This window comes from Oncorhynchus nerka, linkage group LG14 (genome assembly GCF_034236695.1).
Source record: "Oncorhynchus nerka isolate Pitt River linkage group LG14, Oner_Uvic_2.0, whole genome shotgun sequence".
Lineage (NCBI taxonomy): Eukaryota > Metazoa > Chordata > Actinopteri > Salmoniformes > Salmonidae > Oncorhynchus > Oncorhynchus nerka.
The window spans coordinates 70569844-70586270 of record NC_088409.1 but is presented as its reverse complement, the minus strand read 5'-3'; the positions used below and the strand labels follow the sequence as shown (position 1 = coordinate 70586270).

The 16427-nt window shown below is 42.6% G+C and overlaps 1 protein-coding gene across 3 annotated transcripts in view; it reads left to right on the top strand.

The window, feature by feature from the left end:
- Window positions 1-15391, top strand: part of LOC115141802 (polypeptide N-acetylgalactosaminyltransferase 17-like) — a 28438-nt gene extending 13047 nt beyond the window's left edge. Inside the window, exons 1-11 of one of the 3 annotated variants that reach the window (XM_029681003.2) lie at window positions 4434-5792; window positions 6119-6302; window positions 8431-8597; window positions 9338-9533; window positions 10029-10226; window positions 10372-10489; window positions 10871-11056; window positions 13298-13435; window positions 13636-13731; window positions 14497-14658; window positions 15104-15391. In XM_029681003.2, coding sequence (XP_029536863.1) covers window positions 5555-5792; window positions 6119-6302; window positions 8431-8597; window positions 9338-9533; window positions 10029-10226; window positions 10372-10489; window positions 10871-11056; window positions 13298-13435; window positions 13636-13731; window positions 14497-14658; window positions 15104-15238 — 1818 coding nt within the window. In that variant the 5' untranslated portion in view covers window positions 4434-5554 and the 3' untranslated portion in view covers window positions 15239-15391. Of the gene's footprint in view, window positions 1-4433; window positions 5793-6118; window positions 6303-8430; window positions 8598-9337; window positions 9534-10028; window positions 10227-10371; window positions 10490-10870; window positions 11057-13297; window positions 13436-13635; window positions 13732-14496; window positions 14659-15103 lie in introns of those variants that run through there. The other 2 variants (XM_029681006.2, XM_029681007.2) reach the window with 2 other exon arrangements.
- The last annotated feature ends 1036 nt before the right edge of the window (window positions 15392-16427 follow it).

The following is a 16427-nucleotide window of genomic DNA, read 5'->3' as shown; positions in this document are numbered from 1 at the left end:
AAATTTGTTCGGACTTCAAGTTCTGTGAGGTGGAAGAAATTCCTTTGTTCTCTAAGAAAATTCACTCTGTCTCGTATACTGTGTCCATGAGGAGATAATCTCTTCGAGGAATTTATGACCTCACTGACCACAGCGTCCTGGTTGAAGGAGCAGAGAGAGGCAGGGAGAGGGGGATGGTGCTTGCTGTACCCAAAGAGGGCAACGTTGAACAGTTTGTTATTTTTCGGACTGTTTGGTGTCCTGTTTGGGTCGGTCATTATTTCGCCTGTTGTTTTTGGCGTGACCTGTCTTACCAGAATAAATACGTTTTTCCCTAAACCTCTGCTCTCTGCGCCTGACTCCGCACCCACCACTCCTAGCTCCGTGACATGTCTAGTATTGTGTGTTCTATTATTCGATTCCTCTATGCGAACTTTGTAATATTTAGAATAGCCATGGAGTAGTCTTTGTATCTCTGAACATTTGGTTATCAATATACAGTTGATCGACTATGCAAGCTTCACGTATCCTTTCAATCTATTTTCCTTGAAGATTGGATACAGAACTTTGTGCCATTCTGCAATTTCCTTTGGAACTGGTCATTCATGCCTATTTTTGCCAGCAAGTATTTTGCCCAGGCTTTTAACCATTATTTTATCTTTCAAAAAAACACATTTGGTAACAATTGGGCATTCATGTCTCTGCCCTCTCTGTCCATAACGGTGTACACATTCAAGTTGGATTTTGTCGACAGCTTTGCATGGGATCTGAAGAGCTGTAAGGAGGAACTCCCTAACTAAACCGTCAGGAACCTCTCCTTCTTTCTCTTGGATACCAATAATTACCAGATTTTCTCTCATGAATCTAGTCTGTATGTCAAGTAAGGCTTCTCTCAGAAAGATGTTCTCCATTTTAAGTTCATTAACATCGGTTTCAATCTTATTGTCCCCTTTAGCTTGTTTGTATCTTTCTCCAATGTCGCAGCTTTTTCGTTACTTGCCTTCAACTCTTTTTATATCCTTACTGACTAGTTCAAGTATGCCCAGTTTGTAATTTATTGATTTTAACAGATCGGTTTCCACCCCTACCATTCCCGGTGGTGAAAAGATTAAATAATCTGTATCTGTCGAAGAGTCACATTTTCTTTTTGGGATTAGTTCCCCTGTTTTACTCTCCGTCATGTTTGGGTGTTGCTTGTTTTCGTAATATTTGTCTACATTTGTATAGCCTTAAGGAAAAGATGGCGCCAAAGAACATGGCTGACGTTTTACATTCTCCCAACCAATTGTGCTATTTTTTTTTTTTTTTGTTGCATTTTGTGTAACTTATTTATAAACTTATTGTGTGCATAATGTTTCTGCTACCATCTCTTATGACCAAAAATAACTTCTGGACATCAGAACAGCGATTACTCACCGCGGACTGGAAGAAGCTTTTTCCTTTAACAAGTCTGACGAGAAGGATATTCTGCATTCACTGGAACAGATCCCCGACTTTTGCATGATGCAGGAAAAGAGGCCGCAGATCGGGAAGCCTTCTGAGAATTCGTAGGCAGGTGAGTAAACTCCAACTGCCATCCGTTCTTCTTGTTAACATACAATCATTGGATAAGAAATTCGATGACCTAAGATTAAGATTATCCTACCAACGGGACATTAAAATCTGTAATATCTTATGTTTCACCCGAGACGTGGCTGAACGACGAAACGGACAATATAGAGCTAGCGGGATTTTCCATGCCCCGGCAGAACAGAGATGCTACCTCTGGTGAGATGAGGGGTGGGGGTGTGTGTCTATTTGTCATTAACAGCTGTTGCGCAATGTCTAATATTAAAGAAGGCTCGAGGTATTGCTTGCCTGAGGTAGAGTACCTTATGACAAGCTGTAGACCACACTATCTACCAAGAGAGTTCTCATCTATATTATTTGTACCCGTCTATTTACCACCACAGAACGAAGCTGGCACTAACACCGCTCTCAACCAACTCTATTAGGCCATAAGCAAAGAATAAAATGCTCACCCAGAAGTGGCGCTCCTAGTGCTGGGGAATTTAATGCAGGCAAACTTAAATCAGTTTTACCAAATTTTTACCAGCATCTCACATGACCAGAGAAAAAAAATCCTAGACCACCATTACTCCACACACAGAGATGCATATAAAGCTCTCCCCCGCCATCCATTTGACCATAATTCTATCCTCTGATTCCTGCTAACAAGCAAAAACTAAAGCAGGATGTACCAGTGACTCGCTCAATACGGAAGTGGTCAGATGACGCGGATGCTACACTACAGGACTGTTTTGCTAGTACAGACTGGAATATGTTCCGGGTTTCATCCAATGGCATTGAGGAGTACACGACCTCAGTCATTGGCTTCATCAATAAGTGCATCGACGACATCGTCCCCACAGTGACTGTACGTACATATCCCATCCAGAAGCCATGGATTACAGGCAACATCCGCATCGAACTATAGGCTAGAGCTGCTGCTTTCAAGGAGCGGGAGACTAATCCGGATGCTTATAAGAAATCCCGCTTTGCCCTCAGACGAACCATCAAACAAGCAAAGCGTCAGTACAGGATTAAGATTGAATCCTACTACACCGGCGCTGACGCTCATCGGATGTGGCAGGGCTTGAATACAAAGGGAAACCCAGACGCGAGCCGCCCAGTGACGCGAGCCTGCCAGATGAGCTAAATGCCTTTTATGCTCATTTTGCGGCAAGCATGCACGAGAGCACCAGTTGTTCTGGATGACTGTGTGATAACGCTCTAGCCGATGTCAACAAAACCTTTAAACAGGTCAACATTCACAAAGCCGCTGGGCCAGACAGATTACCAGGACATGTACTCAAAGCTGCGTGCACCAACTGTCAAGTGTCTTCACTGACATTTTCCCTGACCAAGTCTGTAATACCTACATGTTTCAAGCAGACCACCATAGTCACTGTGCCCAAGAAAGCGAAGGTAAGCTGCCTAAATGACTACCACCCCGTGGCACTCACATCGGTAGCCATGAAGTGTTTTGAAAGGCTGATCATGGCTCACATCAATAGCATCCTCCCGGACACCCTAGACCCACTCCAATTCGCATGCAGGTCTACAATTTTGTTTCTGGTGTCCTTTGACAGCTCTTTGGTCTTGGCCATAGTGGAGTTTGGAGTGTGACTGTTTGAGGTTGTGGACAGGTGTCTTTTATACTGATAACAAGTTCAAACAGGTGCCATTAATACAGGTAACGAGTGGAGGACAGAAGAGCCCCTTAAAGAATAAGTTACAGGTCTGTGAGAGCCAGAAATCTTGCTTGTTTGTAGGTGTTATTAGAGACATTTGGAGACTCTGACGTGAAAGCACGTATCGTTCTTACTCTTCTCAATGAGCAGCGGGTGCTGCTGTGGGCACCACCCCTGTCCCAATGCACTCACAGGCGGCCCAGTCCTCGTGCAGCAGTCCCCCCCAGCTGCAGTCAGAGCAGGAGATGTTCACCCCTCCATTTGTAGTTCTAAACATATTTAGGGTGTGTTTTTTACTCACTTTTTTGTCTCTCCCAAGACATGCACATGGCCAATTATGCAAATTATGTGATGACATCATTTAGTGACTTCTAGAGACTTTTAGGACAGCCAATAGCTACTTTCCTTACTCAGGAGTTGGCAACACTGGTTCGTCGTCTTGACATCTTGTCTTGACAGGTCAACGTCCTTAGTTACCTAGCTAGCTACCTAAGGTCAACGGAGCTAGCTAGTTCATTCTAACAAAAGTGAGAAAACGGCTCTAGATTGGAAACTTACTTTAATGAGTGTAAAGCAATGTTGGCTTTATGTAAACTATATACAATATATGGGGCAGAATATTGTTCAGTAAACAATAACAACCTAGTTCTGCCTAGTTAGGGCATAAAATTAGCTAATGTTAGCTAAGTAGCTTGTTCATACAACGGTCAAACCCGGATTTCTAACGTTTACGTTCCTTCTTCTGAACAACAAATAGCTAGCTAACGTGACAGCTAACATTATGGAAGCTATTCATAGAAGACCACACGCACAGAAGCTTTGGTACCTTTAGCTGTCGGGAAGAGGGGTCCAGAAAAGTCAGATCCACAGCCCGTGCTCGCTTTTTAAGCATGCAATAATTACATTTAAGTAGCAGAATAAAAACGATTTCAGTATTCTGATAAGATTTGTAATTGTAAAATTGGTAGGCCTATGTGTTATTTGAAAGTTTTAGGAAGGTAGAAGTGGGGGAAATGTTGTTCATTATATCAGTTTCATGCTATTTCAAATGCATTATTTCAGTTGGGACATAGGCATACAGTAGTAGCTTACAATAATCATGGGAGGAAAGTTTCAGACAAAATATGATTTGAATGCACCATAATTGCAGATAATTGGTGCGAGTCAACTCAGCCCACCCACCCGTCTGCATCAACGAACTGCTTTCTTCACTGTGTGACTGACTGGCACACTAACCAGGCACGCTCAAAACAAATATCTTCCTAGGAGCTCCATTCCCTGTTTTCCTGCGTGCCATTATTAAGCGCTATCTAGCTAGCACATTGGAATAATTCGGCAAAATTAGATAACACGACAAAATAAGAATACGGGTATAGGTATAAAAAAACAAAAAAACGTTTTGCATTACTTTGAATAGTCCGAATGTGAGACGACACCTCGCTTGGAATGATTTCATCCGCATTTATGTTCTGCATTTGAGGTTTCTTTCATCCGCGCAGCTGCATTATGCGGACGGTTATATTTTAGGCTGGCTGGCTGTGTAGCAGTCTATTCGTACAATGCACCGCTCAAAACGTCTCACAATTATTTTTCCTACACGTGGAGGATCAAAGCCGCACAGAGAATGCTTAAACATGGGATAGGCGTTTTATGTGGTCAGTATTTATCTGCTATGATTTTGAAGATCCGAGGTCAGAGACAGACAGCGGCTGTCCTCAAACGCGTCATAGCCCACTTCTGCTGGATGCAAAGAAAGAAAGACAGACTTGAGATAGCCTTCTGACTCTTTAAATATTTAAGAAAACGGACTCTTCAAAACTGAACATATGCTAGTCTCTGTCTAACATCTTCTACGCTTGATCTTCTAACAATACATTTTAAACAGAGAAGTCACGTATTAGAGCCCATGACCAGGTTCCAAAATTACCCCGAACTAGGACGCAGCCTAGAAATTGATCCAATGCGAAATGGTAGGTGGTTAAAGCTTATTATTGAAATGTTGTAATTAGCCTAAGTTATGTTAGAATATGAGCAATCGAAATCTGAAATAGAGCCTATGTTTCAGCTTTGTTTCTCTGTTAAACGTCCGGCAGATAGTAGCCTAGCCTATCAATGCGCACACAGTTCAATTTGATCATACTGTAGCAATTATCTACTGTTGATTTGCAGCACCAGCTTCTCCAGTTGGAATGTCGCCTACGGTATATACATACAAAAAAATGCCTTCATCAACACACATTTACATTGAACCTTATTGCACATCGCAACAAGGAGGACTCCTGAATTTGTCCTGAATCGTTCCAAAAATACTGCAATTTAGATCCCGGACATCAACAACTTTAATGGCTTTTGTGTTAAGAAGATGGAGAGTGTTATTGGTGCTGAACGTGGTTGCGGTTGCGGGGTTCATGACACTTTGGACCAAGTGCACCCACACCCGAGTAGCAAAAACCATCGGTCAGGAAGATGTGAAAAGACAATCACGATCTAACGGCACTGCTCAAGGGTTGAGCATCAGTCATGAAGTATTGCTAAAGAGACTCGGGTCGTTGGAGGACGTGGTTTACAGACAGCTTAATGGTAGGCTATGACTCTTTAGCACTTTAGCCTACCCACTTAAAAACAATGACTATGGCTCATTGGTTACTTTGTATGTCACTCAAAACCTACCACGATTGCTGTTATTTACATTGGCTGATGCTTAGTATCCTCCCAAATGGCACTCTATAATTAGTGTACTACTACTTCTGTCCAGGGCCCACAGGTTAGTGCACTATATAGGGAATAGGGTGCCATTTGGGACATTATTGTATACAGCTACTGTACCTCTGTTAAAAGTCAATGATTCTCAAAACAACGAAGCAAATGTGTTATAGCATAGTGACCTTTTCTTGACTGAACTCCAGGTCTGTCCAAGTCCCTGGGGCTGATCGAGGGTTTTGGGGGGCGAGGTAAAGGGGGTTTCCCCGCCACCCTAGCCTCAAAAGAAGAGGCTGATGCCAAAGTACTGAGGGAGAAATATGGATACAATGCTTACCTCAGCCAAAAGATATCACTGGACCGGTCCATACCAGACTTCCGGCCTAGCAAGTAAGTTTTCGGCACCCTATATTGCACTCTTTTTGGCCCACTCTATTCCTTATATAGTGCAGCATCACTTTTGACCAGGGCCACTCTTACTATAGCTCAGCTGACAACCGTGTTTCAGTACGATAGACCCGCTACAATTTTCATGTGCTTTTATGTTTTTCCAAAGACCAATCCAGGCTTTGACATAGGATTGTGTCAAAACATTACATTTGTAAGCTGCAAGTTGCAAGCATTAGTCTGTGTGTGTGTGCACTTTGTTTTATTTGATACCCATCTCTGGATCTCAGCCATATCTTGGGCTCATGATCTAATCAGAAGTGATAAACATGGTAGTGTATACTTTGGTCTGTTAGTTGTTTCGCTGCTACTGGATTGTTGCCATGGTCAGAGAGTCATGATTAAAGCTATGACAGTAGATGTTATTGTTTTGGCACCACTTAGCTTTGTGTTAAAACAAATACAATATTCTTAAAACCATCTAGTATTATCTCTGTAGCCTAATCCCTCTTTCTTTGATGTTTTTTTGCAGTCTTATTTGTGATGAAGTCTAATGCGGCAATTGACACTTGGACGCACGTCGGAAGTGCGCGCACACACACACACACATTATGTTTGTGCGTGTACACAACCCATCAGCACACAGAAACAAATTTATGTTTGAACATTAGCATTAGTGCAGCTCTTTTAGAGACTTTTCCAAAGAGACATTTATATCTGTCCCCAATGCTGTGCTGGTTAGCAGGCAGACCCCATTTGAAAGCCCCTGATGAGAACTCCCTCGCCCCAGCTCTGCTCTACCACCAGCTGTGATACACACCCGCCGGCAGCCGCAGGGAATGGGAACACACCCACACTCACATCTACTAACACACAGACACACGCATTTGTAATTTAGTTTCTCTATTTCGAGCTCTAAGAGGACCATGATGCATGTAGAGTGTGATTTCTCTTTGTATGGTAACACATTATAATGGGAGCCTTCTCTTTCTGGTATATCTTTGCTTGTTAACAGAACAGTATCGTCTAGCTACCTCCTACAATGGAAGGCTTCTCTCTATTGGGTATCTCTCTCTATGCCCTGCAGCAGAAAGAGCTAGGAGTTAGAGCTATGAAATTGACTAACATCATCCAATCCTTTCCTTACTTACTTGGATGTACTGTATCACAATTCTTCGGATGTATCTCAGCAGTCGAAAGTGACTGCTGACTTGCTCTCAACTGTCCATTTCTATAAGACCAGCACAGTTGAGGGAAAGGCGATAAGAGGAAGGATAGATACCGACACATTGTCGAAGAGTAAAAACTTCAAAACAAAAGCCACTTTGAAGTATTAGGACATAGCCAGCCACAGATTCCTCACTTCCTCTCATTAGGGCTGACTCTCGTTATAACAAATGCTAAAGTAAACATAGACTTCCTATCGCTCTCTCCCACAGTGTACTTGCTGTGAGGCTAGGGAGAGGGGGTGTGTGTCAGCTCATCATCAACATGTACAGAAGAGACTTGGAGAAGAAGCAGCTTGCATGGTGGTGATAAACTTGGAAACCTACACTGGAATGTTGGGTAGTACTTTACATGTGCCCTCTGCCATAAGGGCGGGCTACATTATATTTTAAACTGGGTGGTTAGAGCCCTGATTGCTGATTGGCTAACAGCCATGGTATATCAGACCGTATACCACGGGTATGACAAAACATTTATTTTTACTGCTCTAATTACGTTGATAACCAGTTTATAATAGCAATAAGGCACTTTGGGGGTTTGTGGTATATGGCCAATATACCATGACTAAGGGCTATGTCCAGGAACTCCGTGATGCGTCGTGCATAAGAACAGCTCTTACCTGTGGTATATTGGCCATATACCACACCCCTCCATGCCTTATTGCTTAACTATACACATATTATTATTATTATATAGGGCTACTTAAGTCATTGGCTTTACATAGGAGTGTTAAAGTACCATGTTCCTGAATATTGAATGATGAACTCACCGTTTGCCTTTATCTACAATGTATAAGGATGTATTAATATTTGATGTCATTAGTGACAATAGCTAATGATGTGTGCGTGTATGTCTCTCTCTGTGTGTCTGCATATGTCTTTGTGCATGTGTGTGTGGTCTCCAGGTGTAAAAAGGCCAGCTTCCCCAGGGATCTTCCAAACATCTCCCTTATCTTCATCTTTGTCAATGAGGCGTTGTCAGTAATCCTCCGCTCCGTCCACTCAGCTGTCAATCACACACCGGCTCACCTCCTCAAAGAGATCATCTTGGTGGACGACTACAGCGATGACGGTGAGGAGAAATACACACACACACACACTGCTATACGCACACACACACACACACACACACCTGAAAGTGCATGTGAACACATACACACACACACACATCCAATATACATATTCATGCGATATACATTTTGTTTATGCATTTAATTTAATTATATTCTATGCTTTATAAAGACATCCTTGTCCAACATGTTGTTTTGTTGCACAGACAGGACAGTCAGATCAAGGCAATCGATAGACAGTGTCCATTGCCCTCACCTGTCGGGCACTATTTCCTCGCAGTTCTGCTAACGACGGTGAGGGCAGGTGTTCGGCAGGCGGGAGTGAATGACATGGTCTAAACTCAGATAATACTTTCATTTCCCTTTTTACCCACATTTAAAAATATCACAAGCATGAAGATGTCGTGCTCGTTCATATAGGAGCCAATGGACTCCATTTGCATACTATTGAGCAGATCTGCCAGTATGTGTTTGAGTGAGGGCTGTGGGGGTTCTGAGAGTGTGTCCAGGGGGAAAAAGCTCATAGCGCAGAAGCCATAGCTCAGGAAGCACCCAACTCTCCCTGGTGTTGTTGTGAGACTTTTAGAAAGCACTGCAACGCTGGGGCCCATGAAAACAGATTACATCTGTTCTCTGTGTGTGTGTGTGTGTGCACATGTGCTTAAGTGTTTTTCTGAAAGTGTTTGTGGGTGTGCTTCTGTGTGTGTCTGCTTGCTTATGTTTGTCTGTGTGTGTTGCTTAGTTATATTTGGTTGTGTCCCAGAACAACTGAAAGGGCCATTGGAGGATTATGTAAACAAGCGTTACCCAGGTATGGTGAAAATCGTAAGGAACCAGAAGCGAGAGGGACTGATCCGTGCCCGCATCGAGGGCTGGAAGGCAGCCAGTAGCGAGGTGACGGGTTTCTTCGATGCCCACGTTGAGTTCACACCCTCCTGGTGAGTGTATGTGTGGGTTTCAACTTGAACATTCAGTTGTTGGGATCGATGGTTTAATAAACTTTGTCTTAAAGGGGGGGATCAGAAGGAATACTTCAGCAGTTGGTCAAGCAGCAATGTGAGATTTTCCAGCTGAAAGAATTGCATACTACTTCTAGCCATCTAGAATATCTGCAATACCATATTTGTAATAATAGTCTAAAGAACTGAATTGCCATAAGCTTTTATCAACTGACAGTATTAAAAGTAGGCCTAGTATTCAATGTACAGTCACGGTGTTGGTATGTTCCTTATTATACACTAGAGTTGACCAGGTCCCACAAATACACAGAAAAACTACACACTACACAGGGAGCTGCTTCTGACTCAACTTGACTCAACTCATCTCAGAAGAACTATGGGGTCTGACTTGGAGGCTTAGGGAGGCAGAGGGAGAGAGAAGGAGACAGTAGATCTTAAGAAACCTCCGGCCCCATCTTTCTGTTTCTATGTCAGGGCTGAGCCGGTTCTGATCAGAATCAAAGAGGACCACAAGAGGATCATCCTGCCCTCCATCGATAACATCAAGCACGAGACTTTTGAGCTGGAGCGCTACGAGAACTCTGGCCATGGCTACAATTGGGAGCTGTGGTGCATGTACATCAACCCCCCCAAACAGTGGTGGGATGACGGGGACACCTCCGCACCCATAAGGTAGGCTACACACACACACCAGCACGCATATACACACACACAGGCATGCGTACACACACATATATACACACAACTAAATAAACACTTGAATTTAGAGAACCCAATTGCCAAAATAAGGAAAACAGAATCACCCTTCCCCCCTCAGAACTCCTGCAATGATTGGTTGCTCCTTTGTGGTCAACCGGGAGTACTTTGGGCACCTGGGGCTGCTGGACTCTGGCATGGACGTCTACGGAGGAGAGAACATCGAACTGGGGATCAAGGTTTGTGTGGCACCCATTTCTCTGTGAAGGCTAAGCATAATTGGGCTCTGGTCAAAAGTAGTGCACTATAAAGGGAATAGGGTGCCATTTACTATAAAGGGAATAGGGTGCCATTTAGGATGCGGATTTTGTATGTTAGGGTAGCGAGAGGCAGGGTGACTAGTGTGTGAATAGTGCATTCTGTATCCTGTATTGTCTTTTGTCCGATTTCAGCAAGTATGTAATTGTGGTTCTTTGAGTAGAGCTAAGCATTGGGTTGTTTGTTCGTGTGTTTGTCTACTTGCTTTCTTAATGATTTGTGTTAGGCCTGCAGAACATTTGTTGTGTGTGAAGGTATGTGCTCTGATCTCATACTATTTCTCCACCAACATGCACTACCAGGTGTGGCTGTGTGGGGGCAGTATGGAGGTGCTGCCCTGCTCCAGAGTGGCTCACATCGCCAGGATGAAGAAGCCCTACCACAGCAACATAGCCTCCAGCACGCGGCGTAATGCCCTGCGCGTGGCCGAGGTCTGGATGGACCAGTTTAAGTCCCAAGTCTACCTGGCCTGGAACATTCCAATGGAGGTTAGTTTCTCCAACATACTGATTTGAAGTCATTTTTGGGGGGCATATGAACATGTATGTTCAGATAGAACTCCAGGTCAGGGAGTCAGGTGAAGTTGAACCCTATACACTGATCTATGATCAGTTTTGCGTACATACATTACCATTCAAAAGTTTACGGTCACTTAGAAATGTCCTTGTTTTTAAAGAAAAGCAATTTTTTTGTCAAATTGGTCAGAAATACAGTGTAGACATTAATGTTGTAAATGACTATTGTATCTGGAAACGGCTGATTTTAATGTAATATCTTCATAGGCGTACATAGGCCTATTATCAGCAACCATCACTCCTGTGTTCCAATGGCACATTGTGTTAGCTAATCCAAGTTTATCATTCTAAAAGGCTAATTGATCATTAGAAAACCATTTTGCAATTCTGTTAGCACAGCTGAAAACTGTTGTTCTGATTAAAGAAGCAATAAAACTGGTGTTCTTTAGACTAGTTGAGTATCTGGAGCATCAGCATTTGTGGGTTTGATTACAGACGCTTCACAAGTCCTCAACTGGCAGCTTCATTAAATAGTACCCGCAAAACACCCGTCTCAACGTCAACAGTGAAGAGGCGACTCCGGGATGCTGGCCTTCTAGGCAGAGTTCCTCTGTCCAGTGTCTGTGTTCTTTTGCCCATCTTAATATTTTATTTTTATTGGCCAGTCTGAGATATGGATTTTTCTTTGCAACTCTGCCTAGGTCAGCTTCCTGGAGTCGCCTCTTCACTGTTGACGTTGAGACTGGTGTTTTGTGTGTACTATTTAATGAAGTTGCCAGTTGAGGACTTGTGAGGTGTCTGTTTCTCAAACTAGACACTCCAATGTACTTGTCTTATTGCTCAGTTGTGCACCGGGGCCTCCCACTCCTCTTTCTATTCTGGTTAGAGCCAGTTTGCGCTGTACACAGCGTTGTACGAGATCTTCAGTTTCTTGGCAATTTCTCGCATGGAATAGCCTTCATTTCTCAGAACAAGAATAGACTGACGAGTTTCAGAAGAAAGGTCTTTGTTTCTGGCCATTTCGAGCCTGTAATCAAACCCACAAATGCTGATGCTCCAGATACTCAACTAGTCTATAGAAGGCCAGTTTTTTATTGCTTCTTTAATCAGGACAACCGTTTTCAGCTGTGCTAACATAATTGAAAAAGGTTTTTCTAATGATCAATTAAAATTATAAACTTGGATTAGCTAACACCACGTGCCATTGGAACACAGGAGTGATGGTTGCTGATAATGGGCCTCCGTATGCATGTAGATATTCCATAAAGAAATCGTCCGTTTCCAGCTACAATAGTCATTTACAACAATAACAATGTCTACTGTAACGGCTTTCTAGGTGTGGTGAAGGAGAGTCGGACCAAACTGCAGTGTGTAGATTGCGATCCATGTTTAATGAAAACAAACGTAAATACGAATAAACACAAAACACTACAAAACAATAAACGTAATGAAAACCGAAACAGCCTATACTTGTCAACTAAATACAGCGACAGGAACAAAGACACTAAGGACAATCACCCACGACAAACTCAAAGAATATGGCTGCCTAAATATGGTTCCCAATCAGAGACAACGATAAGCACCTGCCTCTGATTGAGAACCACTCCAGACAGCCATAGACTTTGCTAGATATCCCCACTAGCTACAATCCCAAATACATACACACCAAAACCCCAAGACAAAACACACCACAATACAAAAACTCCATGCCACACCCTGGCCTGACCCAATACATGAAGAAAAACACAAAATACTTAGACCAGGGCGTGACATCTACACTGTATTTCTGACCAATTTTGTTATCTTAATGGACAAAAAATATGCTTTTCTTTCAAAAACAAGAACATTTTTAAGTGACACCAAACTTTTGAACGGTAGTGTGTTCAGATAAAACACCTATTTCCCTACCTAGATTTTCACTAGTCTATTTCAATTAATCTCTTCATTATCCTAACTACATTATGCAGTATATGTACACCATCCATTTCATTGCTAATGTTACATATTTGTAATTGTGTGTGCGTCTCAAATGGCACCCCATTCCCCATATAGTGCACTACTTTTGACCAGAGCCCTACGGTATTAGCCTCGCGGGCCACCTGGTATTCCTTACAGCGAACCATTATTGTAAACTTGCGAGATCAGGATGGCTCACGAGGCTACTTTGGGGTGCCATTTGGGACACAATCTGTAATCAACCACTCCCTGTTCCAGAACCATGGGATAGACTATGGGGACATTTCTCAGAGGGTAGCCTTGAGGAAGTCTCTGCATTGTAAGAACTTTGAGTGGTACCTGGACAACGTCTATCCAGAGATGAGGAGGTACAACAACACTCTCTTTTATGGGGAGGTGAGTTTTACTAGCAACAGGGCCTATATACAACATTTTACTAAACACTCATCAAACACTCATAAGATGCTTTTAGCAGCCAAGTAGCCTTTTCCCCCCATAAAAAGTTTCCCACACTTTTTTCTCTTTGTCTTTTTCTCGCTCTACCCCCTCCATCCCCCTCTCGCTCTCTCTCTTTCTCTCTCCCTCCCTCCTTGTAGATTCGTAGTAGCAAAGCGACCCATCTGTGTATGGACCAGGGAGAGAAGGTAAACCACACGGCCACCCTGCACCCCTGTCACGGAATGGGACCTCAGGTAACCGATTAAACTAGGTTTAGAGTGTGTCCCAAATGGCACCTTATTCCCTACTTAGTGCACTACATTTGACCAAACGTATTGCACTACATAGGAAATAGGGTGCTATTTGGGACATTGTAGGTTCACTAGAGAGGCACTATGCCTGCCAGCTGTGAGAGCAAAATCGGCAGGGGAACTTTTTTTTAAACCAGAATGTAGTCCTTTGCCCCTGTCGCATACAAATGTAGGGGATATCATGACAGGTTTTACAGTCAAAATCAAATATGCAGACAAAATGTCTCAATCATATCAGGTTAATGCATTTTTTTAAGACCCACTTTGAATGAGAGTGGATATAATATATCATATCACAAATCATTTCAATTGATTTCAAAAAATAGAAACAACTTGCTCTGCAGGAAACGCAATACAACAACTGCAGTCGAAACAATCTACCAGACTTCAGTGTCAGAAAATAATATGTTAGCGTTTGTGAAATAAAAATATTTGATAACTTTTTAGCCATGTACTACTTACTGTAACTTGTCTCTCTGTGTGTTCTTCCCATTTGAGTTGAGGAGGACACACCTAGTTGTTGTTGATAGTCCTTTACCATTCACCACTTAATTTGGTCTCCCTGTGTCTCTCCTACCAGTTGTGTTAGTACATCAAAGAGGGAGAGTTCTTCCCGGGTGCTCTGGCCAGTACAGGGGAGAACACATATAGTTGTTGTTGATAACCCTTGACCAGCCATTCACAGTCGTGTATCCCTGTTCCTCCCAGTTGGGTCGGTACACCAAGGAGGGCCATTTTTTCCTCGGCGCTCTGGGCAGTACAGGGGACGAAACACGCTGTCTGATGGACGACCAGGTCTCCAATTTCCCTCAGCTCCTCAACTGTGACAAAGTCTCCAACACCAGGCTGACCACATGGCACTTCTCTCAGGTCAGACTCACTTTTACATTGTTTTTAATTTTTTACATTTTGTAATTTTTAAAATTCCTTTCATTTAAGTTTATCTTATACCGTGTTACTTACTTACTTACTCTTCATTCCCTGTAGAGCATAGGGCCGCAGCGAGCCCGTCATGCCAGACCTGTGCAGGTTAACCCTGTGTAGTAACACTGTAATAACACCACATTGTAAGGACCTGTGAAGTTGAAAAAAAAAATGATAGAAGCTGCCTGGAGGTGACTGTTGATCATAAAGCATCTAAGAGTAGGAGTGCTGATCTAGAATGAGATCCCCCACTGTCCATTCATTATAATGTAAAAGGCTAAACTGATTTTAGATGAGCACGTTTAGTCTGAGAAGCATTATGAATACTCTGAGGTCCCATGAAGGTAGTAGCCTACTCAGTTGAGAACATTCTATTTCCTCTGTCCTTCAGAACGAGTCAATCATCAACAGAGCCACGGGCCGCTGTCTGGAGGTGATACAGGCTAACGTTTACTTCGGACACTCGCTGGTGCTTCAGACCTGCTCCGGACAGAGGTGGAACATCAAAAACACAATGAAGCAGTAGCCACAGCATGATGCAGAATTCTTCTTTGGCCAAGATAGTGTTATTGTACTGAATTGTATCAGATGTCATACTGTATTATTGCAATTATTCACTTGGTGTTAACAGTTGGACTTTTCCAAGATTGTCTTCCAATAAACTGCTGGTCTGATGGTATTTTTTAAATTTATTTTTTAAAAGTTGTGTATTCAAATACCACATGGGGTGATTAAGTTGACACAATATTAACCCATCACAGCCTACAACAGATTTATTCAACTTCAATGTTTTGATTTCTTGAAAGGGTTTTTGCGTTCCTTTTCAGCAACGTATTAAGATATTTCCAAATTGAAAAGAAACAAATATGAAAAGTGCATTAAGACCAAACTGTTTTGTGACTGATTCAGGATTCAGCACAACTATCTCTTGACACACCATGCTTTGTGTTCTTCATTTTTTGTTTTTTTGTTATTTCACCTTTATTTAACCAGGTAGGCCAGTTGAGAACAAGTTCTCATTTACAACTGCGACCGTTGTTAGTACTCTATTTATTTACTGTTGTTAAAATATATATATTTTCAGTGTCAATGAGAGCATCCAAAAATCATTTTTAATTGATTTCAAAAGATACAGTCCCTTTTTCCCATTCAGCTTTATCTCAGCTGGCTAGCATCAGCGGAGGAAACTGCTAGCAGAGCCATGAGAATGCGTCTGAGGTATGAATGGAACAATCACATTCACTATGTAGTGTGTCTGTGGGAGTAGAGGCAGCCATTAAAAACAAGGAGGCAGTCGAGGCCCGTATTCATAAAGCGTCTCAGAACAGGAGTGCTGACCTAGGATCAGTTTAGTCTTATTTAGATCATAACGAAGATTGCATGGACATAGGGACTTGATCCCAGATCAGCACTTCTATTTTGGTCTAGGATCAGTTCTAACTTTTAGATCATGAATAAAAATGAGGGAGCTAGCGAGCTGAAGGAGAGTGCTCTCGACTGCCTATTTTATTTTGTACATTTCGTTTAAAATGCCATTTTTTGTTTTATTTATTTGACACCAATTTAAACATCAACCATCCGCTTGTGCTGGCCCGACCACGGAGTCACGCCAGAGCTATCTATCCCCGTTGATCCCCGGTAAGCAAGGCCGCTGCCCTCCGGTACACACACACACCCAACAATGTTCGCAAACTCATACTTCCATGTTAATGCAC